This window comes from Astyanax mexicanus, chromosome 12 (genome assembly GCF_023375975.1).
Source record: "Astyanax mexicanus isolate ESR-SI-001 chromosome 12, AstMex3_surface, whole genome shotgun sequence".
Taxonomy (NCBI): domain Eukaryota; kingdom Metazoa; phylum Chordata; class Actinopteri; order Characiformes; family Acestrorhamphidae; genus Astyanax; species Astyanax mexicanus.
Genome location: NC_064419.1, coordinates 26,336,880 through 26,354,780, shown reverse-complemented (window position 1 = coordinate 26,354,780; position 17,901 = coordinate 26,336,880). Strand labels below are relative to the sequence as shown.

General features: G+C 37.3%; 1 protein-coding gene across 1 annotated transcript in view; it reads right to left on the bottom strand.

Annotated features, from left to right (window-relative positions):
• Window positions 1-14: 14 nt before the first annotated feature.
• Window positions 15-17,901, bottom strand: part of LOC103034624 (rho-related BTB domain-containing protein 2) — a 35,733-nt gene continuing 17,846 nt past the window's right edge. Inside the window, exons 6-10 of the mRNA XM_007235479.4 lie at window positions 16,725-16,843; window positions 12,817-12,967; window positions 10,871-10,959; window positions 10,616-10,721; window positions 15-9,336 (exon numbers count right to left, since the gene is read on the bottom strand). Coding sequence (XP_007235541.1) covers window positions 9,128-9,336; window positions 10,616-10,721; window positions 10,871-10,959; window positions 12,817-12,967; window positions 16,725-16,843 — 674 coding nt within the window. The 3' untranslated portion in view covers window positions 15-9,127. The remainder of the gene's footprint in view (window positions 9,337-10,615; window positions 10,722-10,870; window positions 10,960-12,816; window positions 12,968-16,724; window positions 16,844-17,901) is intronic.

Sequence of the window (17,901 nt, the reverse complement as noted above, 5' to 3'; positions counted from 1 at the left end):
GCTGCCATGGGTGTAAATAAAGTAACAAAAATGCTAAATTCTAGGGTTTGAAAGGCAACCAATCAGTAATGGTACATTCAAATGACATGGACACAGTACATTTTACTTATTCTAAACTGCTATTTAACAAAGCCAACTAAAAACATAAAAAAGGCAAACAACTCTTTAAATGACAAACATTCAAAATGACACACACATACACTACGTCACACATGTACAGCATGAATAATTCCAGTATATAATATATCTATATACATACACAGTGTACAACATGTTTGGTACTTACAAAGTTTTCCCAATATTTCAGTACAAACACATACAGTACAGAGTGACAAGAGAACCCTTTACTGTCACATATAGATACTTTACATTAAGGCATGGGGTGTCTCCTCTGCAGCAGCAGGGTTCAGTTAATTTAGCTGAGAAATCCCTAATGCATGTCCAAAGATAATGTCATTTTTTGTCAGTTGGTTTGTCAGATTTGGTTTCGTTTGTACATAAATCAATCCCTATGTTTTCTACACATTTTGCAATATCAAAACATCTCAAAACCTGATATTTGGGTCAAACTAACTTTTTTTCTGTTAGTGGTTTAGGTTATAAAATGCAATGTTTCCAATTTCCACAGAATAAACTGATGCAGATTAACAGTTTCTTGTTAAACCTCTGTTATAACGTGGCATTAATGACCATTTGTAAATGTGCACAGTTTCAGTCTATATCTGAATTCAGTCAACATCTGAAACACTAGCAGTAAAGGTCAGTACAATCCTGTAGTGATGAAATACTTTAGAAATAAGACAATTTCGTTTTTACAGAAAGTTGCCCCTCAAAGTCGAGTTTATTTTAGTAGTTTACTGGCTGGCTTTCACAGAACCTCACCTCAAAGACTTGAATTTAGGCATATCACATGACTCTCTACCAAAAATGCATGTTTTGTGGGGTCAATTTCATTTCATTTGTTAATATACATCCATTCCTGTATTTCAGGCCAGCAACACATTCCAGAAAAAAAGTTTTTACGGGGCAATTTAGAGCTTCAGACAATGCTTTGGCAAACCATAAATGCCACCTAAAACGTTACTGTGTAAAAGTGATGGCCTGCATTTTTTTCTGCAGAACAATGCATAAGCACATGCTGCACACATTACAAAGGCATGAATGCGGAAGAAGAGGGTACAGATACTGGAATGACCTGCTTGCAGTCCTTTACTCTCCTCAACAGAGAATGTGTGAGAATTAAGAAAATATGACAAAGACCCCATACTGTTTGCTGGAAGAATAAAACAAAGGCTACATTTATATTACCAGGCTGCAGTGACTTAAATCTGATGTTTTGCTCAAATGTGATCAGATCAGATTTTTTATGACTGTGTGAACTTGCAAAATCGGATTTTTACAAATCAGATTAGAGTCACTTCCATATGTGGTCCTAAATCAGATACGTATTCGATCCATGGACATGTGACATGAATGTGAACAGTCAAATCCGAATTCATGGGTCTTTTTGTTTTTACGCATGCGCTACATGCTTCTCTCTCATATTCACACGTCTCTTGGTGCAGCTGTGCAGCTATAGCTGCAAAAAAACAGCAAAAGCAAACCGCCTGACCTTTTTTCACCTCCTCGACCTGAGCATGAACTTCAGACCAGCTGTTTACTGTTTCTCCACTCCAGCAAAAGATGCTCCATATATGAGCTGCTAACTCATCCATTTCAACTTTATAAAGCTATGAGTCGTCTCTCTATTATATAATGTTTTCTGTTGTTGGTGAAGAAGGCAACGTTTATACACGTATCAATGTGCACATGTGAGGTGTTTTAGAGACAAGCCAAACTTGATCTGAGCAAAAAATCTGATTAGAGCAATGTGGCTTTTAATTTGAAAGTAGCCAAAATATCACTTGATATCTGCGGTAGCACAAATGTCTTTTTAAGCATTGTAAGAATGAATGATAATGTCACAAAGTGGTAAATGCATTATCGTATGTGTTTCAGAAAAAAAAACACTTGTATTATATAGAAATTACAGTATGTACTTTTTTAAAGACACAATTGTTTTTTTTTTTGAGTGATACCATAGATGAGACACTTTTGGTTTCTGAAGAACAGTGTATAGAAGAAATTCATAAATAACATGGTTATGTTTTATATGTGTTGTTAATTGATTATCTCTTGTGTGAAACAAAGTGTAACCAATATTACTGTTTATATTACAGGTCTAATAAATAAGAAGAACATACGCCACACGCATTTGGGATTGTTGGTGCTTCGTACTGTGTCAAACTCACCTAACCGCGACTTCTATTTACCGTTAAACCCCTAGTGTCACAGATACTGGACAGGTTGCACCATTACTGTACACACACACAGATATGCCTGAATGTCTTGAAGTGAGCCACTGAGGGGTTATCTCAGCAGCTCCAGACTGTACACATCTTACAGGAAGAGAGCGCTGACTATTTATGCTTTTACGGTTGACACTAACCTCCCACTGAGGTTCACTTTGATCTCCTGCATGCAGGCTTTCTCTGATTATTATTAATACCAGTAGAGCAAACTGACATTCTCGGTATTAAATGAGATAATCATCTGAAAAGTCACGGTGAAATGTTTGTGTAAATGTCACCTGGCTGCACGCAGGAGAAGAAGGATTTGTTCTCTGCAGCAGCAAAGAGGATGAGAGCCGCTTTATGAATATTGCTGAATGGAAGGCATACAGGGCATGCTCCACTCTAATGTGCAACGAAAAAGAATGAATTGTTGCTTTACAAATACTTCACAACAATCACTCTTATAAATCAGTATTTAATAAATACAAAAAAACATAAAGCTGTTGCACCAGCTGAACATAAGTTGGATGTAGTTATTAAATTAAGAGGTGAAGTTGCTTACATTGTTTTTGTTTTTCCGTTATTACAGAGTTTTTCCATGTCCCAAGGTCCGTCTATCGAATTAGTCATGTTTCAGTAATATTAAAGCAGCTGTCCGTAAGATTTTTTTCTTTTAATTCTTTTAAATTGATGCATTTTTTCTTGCATCAATGTGTTTCTGCGACCATCCTTGCAAAATCAAATACAGCTCTGGAAAAAAAATATATTTTTTTTATTTTACCAAATTGAAAACCTCTGGAATGTAATCAAGAGGAAGATGGATGATCACAAGCCATCAAACCAAGCTGTACTGCTTGAATTTTTGCACCACGAATTGGCATAAAGTTATTCAAAAGCAGTGTGTAAGGCTGGTGGAGGAGAACATGCCAAGATGCCTGAAAACTGTGATTAAAAACCAGGGTTAATTCACCAAATCTTGATTTCTGAGCTCTTAAAACTTTATGAATATGAACTTGTTTTCTTTGCATTATCTGAGGTCTGAAAGCTCTGCATTTTTTTTGTTATTCCAGCTATTTCTCATTTTCTGCAAATAAATGCTCTAAATGACAATATTTTCATTTGGAATTTGGGAGAAATGTTCGTATGTCTGTAGTGTATAGAATATGACAACAATGTTCATTTTACTCGAACAAATACCTGTAAATAGCAAAATCAGAGAAACCGATTCAGAAACTGAAGTGGCCACTTATTTTTTTCCAGAGCTGTATATTATTTCTAAAGTACATGTGTCATCATTAACATGTGTCATCTCTGTAAGGAGAATAAACCTCAATGCATGTTTTAAAGTACTTGCCGGCATACTTCAAAATTCGTCTCTAGTTCCCAAAACTTACAGATTGTCACTTTTTGTATTCTTTGCAAATTATTCAAAAATTTCGTGGGTGAGTTCAAACTTTTGGGATTTGGGTCTTTCATTGTCAGTTTAACGAGGAGGTATGTAAGATGGTACATCACTCGGTATAAACATGTGTTTTGATCAGACGAATCAGCATTCCAGCATGCAAAAAATAGATATTCTGAAAATTCACACTGTGATCAGCTAAACCTGGGTTCTGTCATGGTACAGGGGAGTAAAAAAGTACTGAGGTCTTAGAATAACATATGCTGCCTTCAAGACAACACATTTTCCAGGTATGTCTATACATTTTTCAAAGAGACAATGCGAATGCTGCACACATAACAAAAGCAAGGGTACTGAACTGACTCGCCTGCAGCCCTGACCTTTCTATGAAAGAAAATGTGTGGAGATTTATGAAACAAAAAACAATGAGCCTTCACTGTTGCAAATCACCAAAGTGCTTTGAGAAGGAATGGCAATATTACAGAGTGGTAAATGCTTTACCATCTCAACCTTTTTTTTTTTGTTTGGAATGTGTTACCTGTCTAAAATGTTGGAATGGACGTACCGAATTGAACTGTACTATAATGAAATTTTACAGCATTAAACACAATTAGCGTAAAATTAGCAGAATCTTAACTAGTACTGTATGAAGTGCAGTTGGTCAAAACATTGTCACATAGACATAGACTTTAGAATATAATTTAAATTCTTGGCAGCCATTTAGAAATGTTTTGCAGCTAAACAGAGAAGTGAATTGCATTGTTATTTTCTTTTCTGTGTCAATAATTTATTTCATTTAAAATTTGTTCATCACATTAGTCATGATTCAGTGATATGAAGTGACTGAAATTCAGAGAAAGTTCAAACCAGGTCTCTCATGTACAAATAAATGGTCATTTATTAACTGATAATATAAAAAACTTAGCTAGTTTTCGCTAAAATATTCAACATTGTAATTGCTGAAAAATCAGCAGTTTAATTCTTTCTTGGTGGTTATTTAATCCTTGCTATCATTCTGATTGTCCAATCAGTATTTTATTCTTGGTTAATTGATTTTCCTCCATTTGGTCATTTGTTATCCATTATATTACTTGTTTGTGTTTTTTACATTATCCTACTTTTATGTGTTTTACTCCTGATCTCTTATGTGAATGTATATGTTTTATAATGAGGCTGTGTAAGGCCTAGTCTGGCCTTTTCAGCCTAGAAACAGATAAGTGCCATCCAATGATCCACTGATTCAGCATTTTTTATCTGAATGTTCAGTACATCATGTGTCGTATAATTAAACCATGTATCTTTGTCTTAGTCCTGGTACATGCAAGTTTTCAATTCCTGTTTTTAGGCGCAATACTGTATGTGTCAGGGCAAAACGAGGGTGTTTAAGCTCTTAAATCATTCCCATTTTCGGTAAAATCTTGCACGAACAGACAGATAAAGACATTAAGATTACTGCATGTATAAGCGATGCCTCACCCTTTTAAAGCTATATAAGTGTCCAATTGAGAGGAGGTGAGAGCGTGCTCACTCTTTTTCTGATTCTTAATTTAATTTCTTGCTTATACTTTTTCTCTTGATACTTTGTACAAATAAAGTACTTTTCTTTTAGCATCCTGGACTTGGTCGTTTGTCAATTTCCACAACACTACCTATTACTCCTAGTTAATTCCTAGTTTGTCCCTCTCAGTTTATATGTAGTGTTACAGAACTGAAGTCAAATGTATGAAAGAAATGATATTTATTTTCTTTCATTATGCTGTAAATCTGAGGCTATGAGGTCTGTGATATTTTCAGCTATAACTGATAAAAATTGCAGCATAATTAGTTAGTTGTTTAATTGATTAAAAGTGTGAACCTGTTGCAGGGAACTCTTTGCTGACACAAAGCAAGGTGGCATTTAGTTGTCCTGCAAGTTTTCTAATTGATCAAAATGACCATTCATCTCTATAATTTTCTACGAATTACATTTAAAGCTTAGAGATGTAAATTTTAGTTAAATAATTTAAAGCCGTTATAAATTAAATGCAACCCATAAAATATTTGCAGCTCGTAAACTCAAATGTGGGAGTATATGTTCAAACGAGGCTATGATCAGACGTATGCTCCGCTGGGACAACTGTCTACAGGTGTACAGTGGTCTATCAGCTGAACTAGACAGAGCACAAATGTGGAATAAAAACTCTTGCAGTGCAGTTCGGTTCTATACTACAGAATAAGTACCATGCTGGCAATATAACCCACCTCTCAGGGGTTCAGATTAAGCAGTGTAAACGCATTCAGTTCCAAAGCATGTTAAATAGTGGCATTTTATACTAGAATTCCTACATTATCTTCAGTTTCATCTCTGTATAGTTCTACTTCATTTGATGTGCAATAATAATAATAGTAATAATAGTAATAAAAATGATTAGTCTTCTTTGATTACATTGCATTCTACATTCTACAGTTTCTTCAGCACTCTGAAACTCTGAAACTAAGTTTGTCTTTTTATTAGCTATGCTTAAGCATTGCTTGCTCTCTATATAGACAGAAATACTGTTTGCCAAGTCCAGCAAACAGCAAATCTAGATAAGTTGAACTAGATAAACTAGTCACAGGCCTGCCTGTGAGCCTACATATGCATTTCCAACATTACAATTTAGAGGGAGACATGCAGCTTTCACCAAGTAAAACAATGGTGCCCAACTTTGCTCTGAGATCAACAGCCATGTTGACGTACTTTAGATCCTGAATTTACTATATTAGGCCAGAAACATACTCGACACAAGTGTGCAAATGCAAATTTAAAGACACACATTGGGCCCTATGTGTTTCTCTTGCTTAATCATGGGAGTGCTTTGGGCGTAATGTGAAATACACTGTGCCACTCTGACTTTGGTGGATTGGGATTTTAATGCCACAGTGCCTTTGTCCTTTCAGCAGAAGCGAGCAGGTCATTTACGAGAACAGCCTTGCTAAGACAGCTATGAACGTCTGACTGTTGACTGTTAGGGTTCTAATTAGTCAGTGGCGCACCTGTATTTTCATTGCCAACATAGAAATATGGCAAACATTGATCGTAATCAGCTTCGCTGTTAAAACAGCGCAAGGCATGAAAATAGACTGTTCATTGGGTGTAAAATAGCAATAAGCATTGCGACGTGCAACTAGGCCAATTTTCAATTCTGCGTCAAGTCAATACAGAATCTACAGTGTAGCCTGGCCAAATTAAGAAAGAAACAGCTGACGGAAGTCACCGAAAACTCGTCACTGTACAGCCTTTGGAAGTAGTGCCCCTAGTGGCAGAGCTTAGAATGCAGCTGGCAATGAATAATTCCTTTTTTTTTACGCAACAATTCACAAAATCTAGCATTGATAGCCCAAAAAATACAATGTGAGAGCAGTTATAATTTTGGGTCGGTGTGTTTTTTTTGTGTTTGTGTCCCTCTGCAATATTACTAATAAAACAGAAGGCAGGAATGTTCATTGGAACAATAAGAGCTGTTGTGCTCTGCATCTCTACAACACATAGTTATTTTTTTGGGAAAGTTCCTGTCAGGCTATGCTGTAGGCGGCCGCAATAGGTACGCAGCTACAGCATACAGTTGAAGTATGAAGGGCACTGATTCAGCATCTTTATCTGATTGTTCAGTACATCATGTGTCTTATAATTTACACCATGTATCTTTGTCCTGGTACACGCACGTTTTCAATTCCTGTTTTTAAGGGCAAATGTGTCAGGGCAAAAGAGGGGGAATTCTGTAGGCTGCAGCAATGGGTACGTAGCTACGTGTGAGGGAACACAGGCTACAGCATACATTTGATGTATGAAGGGTACGTGCTGATGGCTAAGTTGGCCTGTACGTTACTGAGACTGTTAAAATACTCAGTACTCAAGGAGCCAACAGAGGAAAAGTCATAGCGTCAAGACAGCTGACTGAAAAAAAAAGCACTCTCTAAAGGTACAAGACAACTCAGCTGTTTGCCTTGTGGCAAAGCTGAGAATACACCATAAGTTTCTGTTGTGTTAAAAAAAATCATCTTGACACATTTTTAAAACACACTGCAACAACATAGGAAACCTAGTCTGTGTACCTCGAAGTGTCTGCGTTTGCATCACTGTGTTAATCACGTTTCTGCCCTCAAAAGCCTTTAAAAACATTTAGAGATTCTACATTCTGGTCACGTCTGCCTGCTTTCAAATGTACTTGCATATGCAAAGAAAACATTTTAAATTTTAAGTAAGCAGAACCCACCCAAAAACCATCATACTATTAAAAGAGCAGAGTTGGGCACCCTTAAAACGAAGCAATCAAGAATTTACTTTGGTCCGGACTGCAGTGTCTGACCACATCCTGGCTACACAGAATCTCTGGGCATTGAGCCATGCCATTTAAAGACTCAGAAAAAAAAAAAGTGATACCGTTAACTTGGGGCCGATTTTGCAGTGATTAGAGCTGTTTGTTTTCAATATGGTGAGTAGGTTGAGTGTTGAGGAGTGCTGGCATGCACTTGACTATTGCTGCTGAATAATGTCAAACAACGGTTTGTGTGCAATTCCATTATCCTCTCGACGTCCAATTTACACTTGTCCAGTGAACATGTGAGAGAGGGTCCAATTATAATGAGAAAACGAGAGCCCTTTTCTTTTAAAAGGTCAGCAGAAAACAAAAAACACACAAAAATAACCCAGGCCACAGTGAGCAGGAGAATCAAATTTGTTTCAAACTCACTGCCAGGGTCAGCCGGGCACATTTAACATTCAGCATTATGTTTCCACAATATCAGGAAGAACGAGAAAGGAAAAAAAACAAAACAAAAAAAAAAACATAATTTGATTCCAGATAATTCATTTGTGTCACCCGATAGTTTGGACCAAGTTTGCCTAATGTAACATTCTGCTGCAGCTAATATCTGCATGCTCCTCCCTACATGCAGTGCCTGACCATTATCATATCTGATGGCAGAGCAAACAAAAAAGAAGGAAAAAATGCTCTTCTATCCATGTAGACTCAAAACTGAGGTTTTGTGTAGAACATCTTGCTTAATAGTTCTTAGCTGTCGTGTTTTGTCATAGCTGAAAAGCTCTTTGTAAGCAGTTTATTAATTGTCTTTTAGCACTTTTCATCTGCTGAGTCTGTTCCACAAGCACAGCTCCGCAGCTTTGAGGAGCTCTTTGCACTTTAAACTGGAGAGGAATCAAAGCTTCAAGTGTGAACTGTACCTGTAGGGTGTAAGCGCAAATCATAAAAAGCCTCTCTGGTTCCTCGGTTTCCTGTCCAGCGATTCCTGCTCAGTGTACGTCCGGACGATGGACAGAAGGGAGTGTCTATTAGAGCCGAATTGGCCGCCACTGCTGAGGTGTGCACTTACATTCCATCTCAGACCAGCGCCACAAAGCTTCAGCTGTCAATCACATGATGGCCGAGGAGCCAGGAGAGGAAGGGGAGTTGGAAGAAGGTGAAGATGGAAGGTTCCAGAAGAGCCACTTGCGCTTACACTGCCGTTTCTGGTACAGGTAGTCCTCCTTCTCCCTCTCCTTGCGGGCTCGCTGGTAGTGATCGTCTTCTTTCAGGTACCACACCGGAGGCCAGCGATGCTTTTCAAAGTATTCCTGGTTTTCTGGAAGATGTGAGAATATAGAGAGTTATATCTGAGCCTATAAAGATGTAAGTATACAGAAATGTGCAAATGTGGAATTTTGCTAAATGCTAAACTGTCTATCCATTGCACAAGTATTTAATCGCAACCAGGGGGATGACATATCATGAATATAATCACCTGTGCTCTCAAATCCCACAGAAACACACAGTGACAACTGTGGTTTAGGAGAGGGATCTGCAGTTAAATATCCCACTAAACTGAAACAGGATTTTGGGATAATATTTTTTCTTCATTAAAGAACAACTGTGAACTGCAGCTCCACCCATTTTCGTTGCAAATTTATTTTCACGGCCTTAACAGTGGCAAAAAAGATCTTGCTTAATCTTGCTTTCTCATTATGGGATGCCTTTGTGTCTTTGAGTGAAATGCATCGAAACTGAATGAGCTTGCATTGAAAGCGAAACAACTGTTGCGTTTTTGAGCGGTATGACATTTCCGTTTGGACAAGGATATTTTTAAAAATGCTGCTCGTGTGCACAAAGATATTTTTTAAAAAGGGAGACGAAAACCTTTTTAAAATATCCAAATTTAGGGTCTGTCATGTTAAGTTCAAACTCAATTATTCAAGAATTAAAGAACAAAAATATTTTTAGTTACCTAGTCAGTTTTTTTTTTAAAGATTTATTTCAAAATGTTCTAAAAATCCCCAACCCCCAATTTAGCTAGGCTAGTTGTCCTACTCAGCTCACAGATGCCTTGTGCTACCTGACATTACCCTAGGAGTGTTAAGGGAAAAGAGCACCATCTAGCCACCCAGAGAGAACAAGGCCAATTGTGTCCTCTCAGGGATCCGGCAGCTGGTGGCAAGCTGCATGACTGGGATTTGTACCAGAAATCTATCAATCTTAGTGGCAGCGCTTAGCCCGTTGGACCCTTCTGCGCCCTCCAGTGAAGTTCTTAAATACTGAGTTAAAATGAGTGACAGAATGAGGGTAACTATGCCACTCTATTGTGATATTTGAAGCCTACTGTATTTGCTGTATTAACATTTTAGGATTATAGTGAAACAAAAATAGAATTTCTCTTTTCAAATAAGCCTCAAGATTTAGTACAAATGTACAAATTTCTTAACCTAGATTAAACGTTGGATGTGATGGATTGTAGCTTCAGGTCTTCACTCAAATAATACCTTAGGGCTGGATGAACTCAGAATTTACATAAACTATTAAGAAAAGCAAATACTCATACACTGTGGTTAGATAGTACTGTTTATTTAAGGCATGTTTGTATTAAGTACCTGTGGACTTGGCTTTCATGTCACGTGGGAACTTGCGGCAGACGCTATTGTAATTGGTGCAGATGTGGTGGAGGCACCATCCAGCCAGCTGATGGGCGCCATGAAACTGAGAAAAAGACAATCACACAGCAGGTAAAATGAAAACAAAATTAGTTTATAAGGTTTGGATGGCAACTTATATTCTAAGGTTATCTATGCAAAACAGATGAGCACACGCAGCAATGTGTTTTTACATGACTGGATTTGGTGATTTACCTGAGCCATTTCCAGATACACCAGTACATCTCCATCTATATCAGCTCCCATCATAGCAGCCTCCATAAGCACGGTCACAGTGTACAGCTCTGAAACACCAACACAGTTCAGTTAACAGAACGCAATGCAAGTCATTTACATTTACATTTATTCACATTATTAACGCTTTTTTTCTTTGTTGTATGATTAACATGTGTGGTTTTCTAGGGCTATGTTCAGACTGCAGGCAAATTAGATTTCTTTCTTAATTCTGATCTGGTGAGGTGTGCGAAATGGCCTTAAAAATATGCGAATATTTCAGGGTATTTTTATGCTAACTATATTTTTGGTGTTTTTGGCAACATATTTGACTAATTTTAAGGATATCCTACTGCAAAAAAAGGAATGTATAAACGTACCATAAACGTTCATAAATACTCATAAATATTTGCCAGTCTTTAGATCTTCATCTTCCTCAATTTCTCTCTTGTAGAGGTCAATTTTCAATAAGATATAGTGGTACAAAATTGTGGAATGGGTTTAACCATTTGGCAAAAAAATGTTTATCTGTAAAACATTATAAACGATGTTTAAAAGATCATTTGATTAATCTTTTGTGATCACAATTTGTGTTATATATTTGTAACGTGATATTCTTCTGTTACACTCATTATAATAGATTTATATATATATATATATATATATATATATATATATATATATATATATATATATATATATATATATATATATATATATTATTAAGGTAGAGGCTTTAATTAAGCCCATGTTAGGTTTTTGCCTTTACCTGCACTGTATTTTATAGCCATTTGCAGTATAAGTATGTTTTTGTTTTTTTGCATCATCTTGCTGCAGATGGTGTCACTGTGCATCGGTCAACAATACAGCGCACTTTGCATTGTCTGTGGATTGTCCTTGACTGTTCTCACCATTCTTCTTCTCTGCCTTTCTGATATTTTTCTTGGCCTGCCACTTCTGGGCTTAACAAGAACTGTCCCTGTGGTCTTCCATTTCCTTACTATGTTCCTCACAGTGGAAACTGACAGGTTAAATCTCTGAGACAACTTTTTGTATCCTTCCCCTGAACAACTATGTTGAACAATCTTTGTTTTTAGATCATTTGAGAGTTGTTTTGATGAGCCCATGATGCCACTCTTCAGAGGAGATTCAAATAGGAGAACAACTTCCAATTGGCCACCTTAAATACCTTTTCTCATGATTGGATACACCTGGCTATGAAGTTCAAAGCTCAATGAGGTTACCAAACCAATGTTGTGCTTCAGTAAGTCAGTAAAAATTAGTTAGGAATATTCAAATCAATAAAATGATAAGGGTGCCCATACTTTTGCAAATTTTGGTTTAATGCATATTGCACATTTTCTGTTAGTACAATAAACCTCATTTCAATCCTGAAATATTACTGTGTCCATCAGTTATTACATATATCAAACTGAAATGGCTGTTGCAAACACCCAAATATTTAGAACTAAAAATGATTAAGATTAATAGGGGTGCCCAAACTTTTTAATATGACTGTATATAAGGCAGAAAAATGTTATTAATATTATTATTATTATTATTATTACTACACAAACAGAACAGATCATGTAACTTTAATTACCAAGCTTCACATCTGAAACAAAAATCATATAAACAATAACGTATTGCTTTATTTTGCAAGCATGAAAGCATCAGCAGTCACATCAGTGCCCTCTACTCACTGACATCCACCTTCCTGTACCTAAAATATCCCGTCTATTAGCCATTACTGTCTTATCCTCTTCCTCCTCTGCTGTGATGGGCGAGGAGTCTAAATTTACTGAGCACAGATTTGAGCGGCTGCAGCTGATAAGACTCGGACTCCTAAGTGCATTACTGGCTCAGTAAAGCTCACAGCAGCTAAGTCGCTTAGCAGAGACTGCAAGCGAGTGTGTGTGCGTGTGTACCTGTCAGAGCGACGAGGTGAGGCAGACAGAGACGGTTAGCGAGGACAATGAGCTCCATAGCATCCAGGTCCGGACGAGAACAGAAGCGACCTGTGTAGAGATACTCCAGCACTGCACGCATACAGCTACGCGTGGTGTTCGGAAACAATACCTGCCAGACAAAACATCAAAACTCTGCTCAAGCCAGCATTCAGGGTTTAGTTTCAACTAGTTACCTAGCTAGTTACAGTTCACTTACTTATGCACACTTATACACAGCTAAATATTCTCCAGAAATGGTCACTATTAGCACTCAAATATCTTTATCACACAATATTGAAAGAGAGGAAACAGTAGAGTCATTCTTTGTGTCCGCAACGTTTGATGAGATTCATTAAGCACAAGAAATGTGCCAAAGCGTGTTTGCAAAGCTTAAAGCATTAACTCCAGCACTCTTGTTAAAATAATATATGAGAGAAAAAATCTTAAACAGTGAAATTTGCTTCTAAAACAATTTAATTTTGTGTAATAAATGTGATATAATATTTTTCCACAATGGTGATATCATTTTAAAACATATTTCCATATGTAATATAGTTTGGGGGAAGTAATTTTTTTTTTACTAGTTTGAATAAATTTCTGTTCTTTCAGAAACTTCATATTCTCTCTATTTTTTTTTTGTATACATAATATTTCAAATATGTTTTTATTTTTAAAATGTATTCTAATTATGGAAATATCCCAGAGCACTTCATACATTACTTTATTACAAACTTGTCAGTCTTTAGATTTTCATCTTCCTATATTTCTCTCTTGTAGAGATCCATTTTCAATAAGATTTAGGGGACAAAACTGGCAAAAAATATTTATCTATATAACATTATATATAGGCATTATAAAAACATTATATTATATAAAAGATTATTTGATTAATTTATCGTAATAGTTATTCTTGTATACACATTAACTGTTTATGATTTTGTGGTATATTAATATGGTTAAATATTCTTTGGTTGAAGATATATTTGTTTATATATTGTTTATATTTTAGTATTATTAAGGTAGAGGCTTTATATAAGTTCATATCAGATTTTTTTCCTCTGCACACACTATCTGTTATGCTATTAAGTTATTGTGAGGTTTTTTTTGTGCAAAAATAAAACCTAAATTCAACTGTTACCACCACCTGGAGTAATGAAGCAGTAACCTTACTAAGTAGTCTCAGGGAGTTTCGAATGCCTATGTTTAAAAAAAAAAAAATAAACATTGGACGCCACGTATTGATAAAGTTGCAAATGAAAACAAAATGATATATTGCAATATTTGTATTTTGTCCCACCCTAACTCATATCAGTATTTAATGCTGGATTCAATATTGTAGGAGGAAAAAGTCAAGGAAAAATCTAATTCAGATCAGATTTGTCCTAATGTTGTCTGAAATGCCCATGACTTGTAATGCCCAAATCTAGCCTGAAATAGTTCCATATAATGACAATAACTGTAACTATTGCAAATGTAATCCATTCACTTGCTCAGAGTAATTTACTGTATTTAGACTGCAGCGATTACCACAGGTCAAAAAGCACCAGGGCTTGTATGGGGAAGTGGAGCTTTACATCAATACCACTTTATTGTGTTCTTTAATGAATTTAATTCATGTTTTGAATATGGTTTAGTTCCTTTTTCATGTTTCAGGACCTTCTGTTACATGATGCTACCATCATGTTAGAAAGTCAAAAGGTTGCATTCACTTCCTATGGAGCAGGATACAGTTAACCACATCTGACCCACAAGCTGATGAGTGTGATTTTATGTCAAAAAAAGTTACTCCAGGCCCCTGGGAACGAAGTCGATTGCTGTACCCACAGGATTGTGACACTTTCATTTTCTCAGACACATGGCACATGACATGAAACAAATTCATTGACAAAAATTTTACTGAGGCATCACAAATGATCATTCACACTCCTAGGCCTGCCACACCTTTAAATGCATCTTGAAAAAAAGCAACTTTTCTGTAAAATGTAACTCCAAATAGCAGCTTCAGAATCATAGTGATACTATATCAATTCTAAAAGATCTGATATTCCTGTGATTTCCTAGGCTGGAACGCTGCTGCTACTGCACTGTGAAACTTTGGTGGAGCTGCACAGAACCTCTCACCAGAACTGCGTAACTCAAGTCATATTTATGTAAAATCTAGTTGTGTCACTCAAATAAAATATTTAATCTGATTAATCACAACAATATTCGGTGATTAACTGTGATTAATCACACTTGTTCTTCGCAAGATGCGAGTTTTTCGATCGAGAAATGCACATGTTGGGTGAGAGTGGGGCAGATTACAGCAGAAGTTGGGGTAAAAAAAAAAAAATTAACGCATTACTGATTACAAATGTATTGCATGTGTTAACGCTTTAATGTTGACAGCCCTAATAAAATCCTGTAACTTTACTCCACTGCCTCAGTCCACACCATTCTTTCACTTCAGATAACAGTTCTGTAGATTAGAGCTTAGATTCTCTGCCCGAACCCGACCTGACCCAAGGTTCGGGCCGAGATTTACCACCACATTCCTCTGGTGGACTGAAAGTGAAAAAACTAATTTATTTTTAAGCGCTGTTTTCACTCCCATAGTTCTACAGCGGGGGGGTGTTTAGCAGGGAGTCGGATTCGGCACAACAGCGGCCGCGCGGCAGCACCTTGCGGTCCGCGGTGTTAGTTGTAAGTGCTCGCGCTAGCAGCAAAATACGACAGAAAACACTGAGGGAGCTGCAGAATTATGTATGGGACTAGAATATGAGCACGAGGAGATAAAAAAAAACAGAAGATACAGTATGTGAGAACCTTTACCTGTGAGTAGCTCATACACACAAATCTCTCTCTCTCTGTCTCTCTCTCTCACTCTCACTCACTCACTCTCTCTCTCTCTCTCTCTCTCTCTCTCTCTCTCTCTCTCTCTCTCGCACGTGAACTCCTCCGCATTTGACCTGCAGCACTGTGTGTAGCTGTTCTTAAAAATCATTTTAATTAAATAATAGTTCTATGCTTCTATGTTACAGTGTTAATTAACATAACTCTGATCATATTTCCATCATTCAAACAGCCCGAAAACAGCCAGTTTATGGGGCGGGGCGGGTCGGGCTCAGGCTCATAATGATTGTTTATGTTTCGGGTTGGGTCGGGCTCGGACAGAACGTGCACGGCCTGGGTCAGGTCGGATTTTTTGGGCCCGATCTAACCTCTACTGTAGATCTCAGCTATGTGCATTAAGAGGAGCTTAAAGTATGATGTGCATTTATGACAGTGGTGTAAAAGTGAATTACACCCCTGAACTATAGCAAAAAAAATCCAAGCAATTCTAACACAATGGTCTTTCAAAAAACAAAAAGTAGTTACAAAGTAACTACAATAACATGCCAAAAGTCATGGGATTTCAGTATGTAAATTGGTCATGATGTTTTTCCTCAGTAGGAGTGAGACTGAATAATGAACAGCAAGGTGGTGCAAATTATCGAGAGGGTTTAAGTTAGGTCCGATAGTGGGTGCCACATGAACGGAAAACTACATTTTTGAAGGTGTGCAGACACTTAGTATTCCTCGATCCACAGTTTCACATGTCCACTGGGAATATGTCAAAAAAGATGTTACCACCCACAGTGGACAGTGTAATATGTGGTAATGATTGTAACCGGCAGTGTCTGGCTTGAATTGTCCATGTGATCATACTTTAATTCAAAGCTTGAGGTCCCACATGTTCATCTCACAGGTCAGCGCAGCACACTAATGGAATATGGCAAAAGTCATGGGACTTTAAGTTCCTGTCTGTGTATATACTGTTCGAATGTAATTCATTATTTGTAACTATGTACTGTAAACTGAACAAACATCACACCACAATAAAAACACAAAAAAGAACCTTTAAGTACCTCTTTAGTACAACTCTCTACAAAGGGTCCTCCAAACATGGCTGCCATCCAGTCGCAGCTTGAGATGAGCAGAGGCTTATGGGCCATTATTGTTCCATCATCCAGCTTGAACACCACATCTGCCGCACATGGAATAAGAATCAAACCATGACAGTAAAAAAACAAACAAACATCCATTAATGACGTAAAAGAGTGACGCATGCATCCCTAAGCAGCTGGCCTATATGTGACAAAGATAATAAACATATGCGTTTAACTTATGAAGTTTGACAAGAGACAGAGATGAGGGCAGCGTTTCTTATTGTACGGCAGTGTCGTTCACTGCATCACTGCTGTTATCCTGATAACGCTGTTATCCTGGCAGTCTACAAATGCCTCTGTCAATATTCCATTCTCCTAAAAGCCGATGGAGGAGCTAAGCGAAGAATAAATAAATACGAAAGCTCTGTGCTTATGCAAGAACCACAAGAAAGCTAAGTCAGCAGCGGAGGAGCAGCTTGATACCCAACCCCCCCCCAACCCTCACCCCACCTCCCCAACAAATACCAAACGAGCTAAAAAACATCCCTGGCTGCCCCGAAAAGACTGCTCATTAAATAAGCTTAAAAAGCCAGCTGGCAAAATACGGAGGCCGGTCCGTCTCTGTGGGGGTAGATGACCGAGTTGCTCAATTTCATGATGAGGTAGAGGGCAAAAAGAGCTTGATATGGGAACATTGAGTTTGCTTGTGTCTCAAACCATGTTGACTTTTGCTGAAGGATATGGATTTAAAAAAAAATGACATTTTCTGCAGTTTCGACTGAAAATATACTGTGCAGACATTTCAGAAGTGCAGTGTATACACATTTAAGTGTTATGAAACCGGCAAACATTGCAGAAAGGAGAATACAGTAAAGGGAAAGGAAAGTTCCATTATATGGAAGTACAAACAGCATGTAATACAGAGTACGGCCTAAAAGTTCAGAAGGTAAGAAAAAATAGAGATGAAAAGCTAAGAAAACAAATGGTCTGAAAATGGCAAAAAGCCTGTTCTGTTTTTGGCTGAATACAGGAAAGACTAAATTGTGCAGTGTTTCTTCTAACATTAAGATTTCTTTTCACATTGGGGGCACTTGATAGCACTGGATTCCAAGACACTAAATGAAGCCAAAAGGTCAGTTTTCATAAAATTATCAAC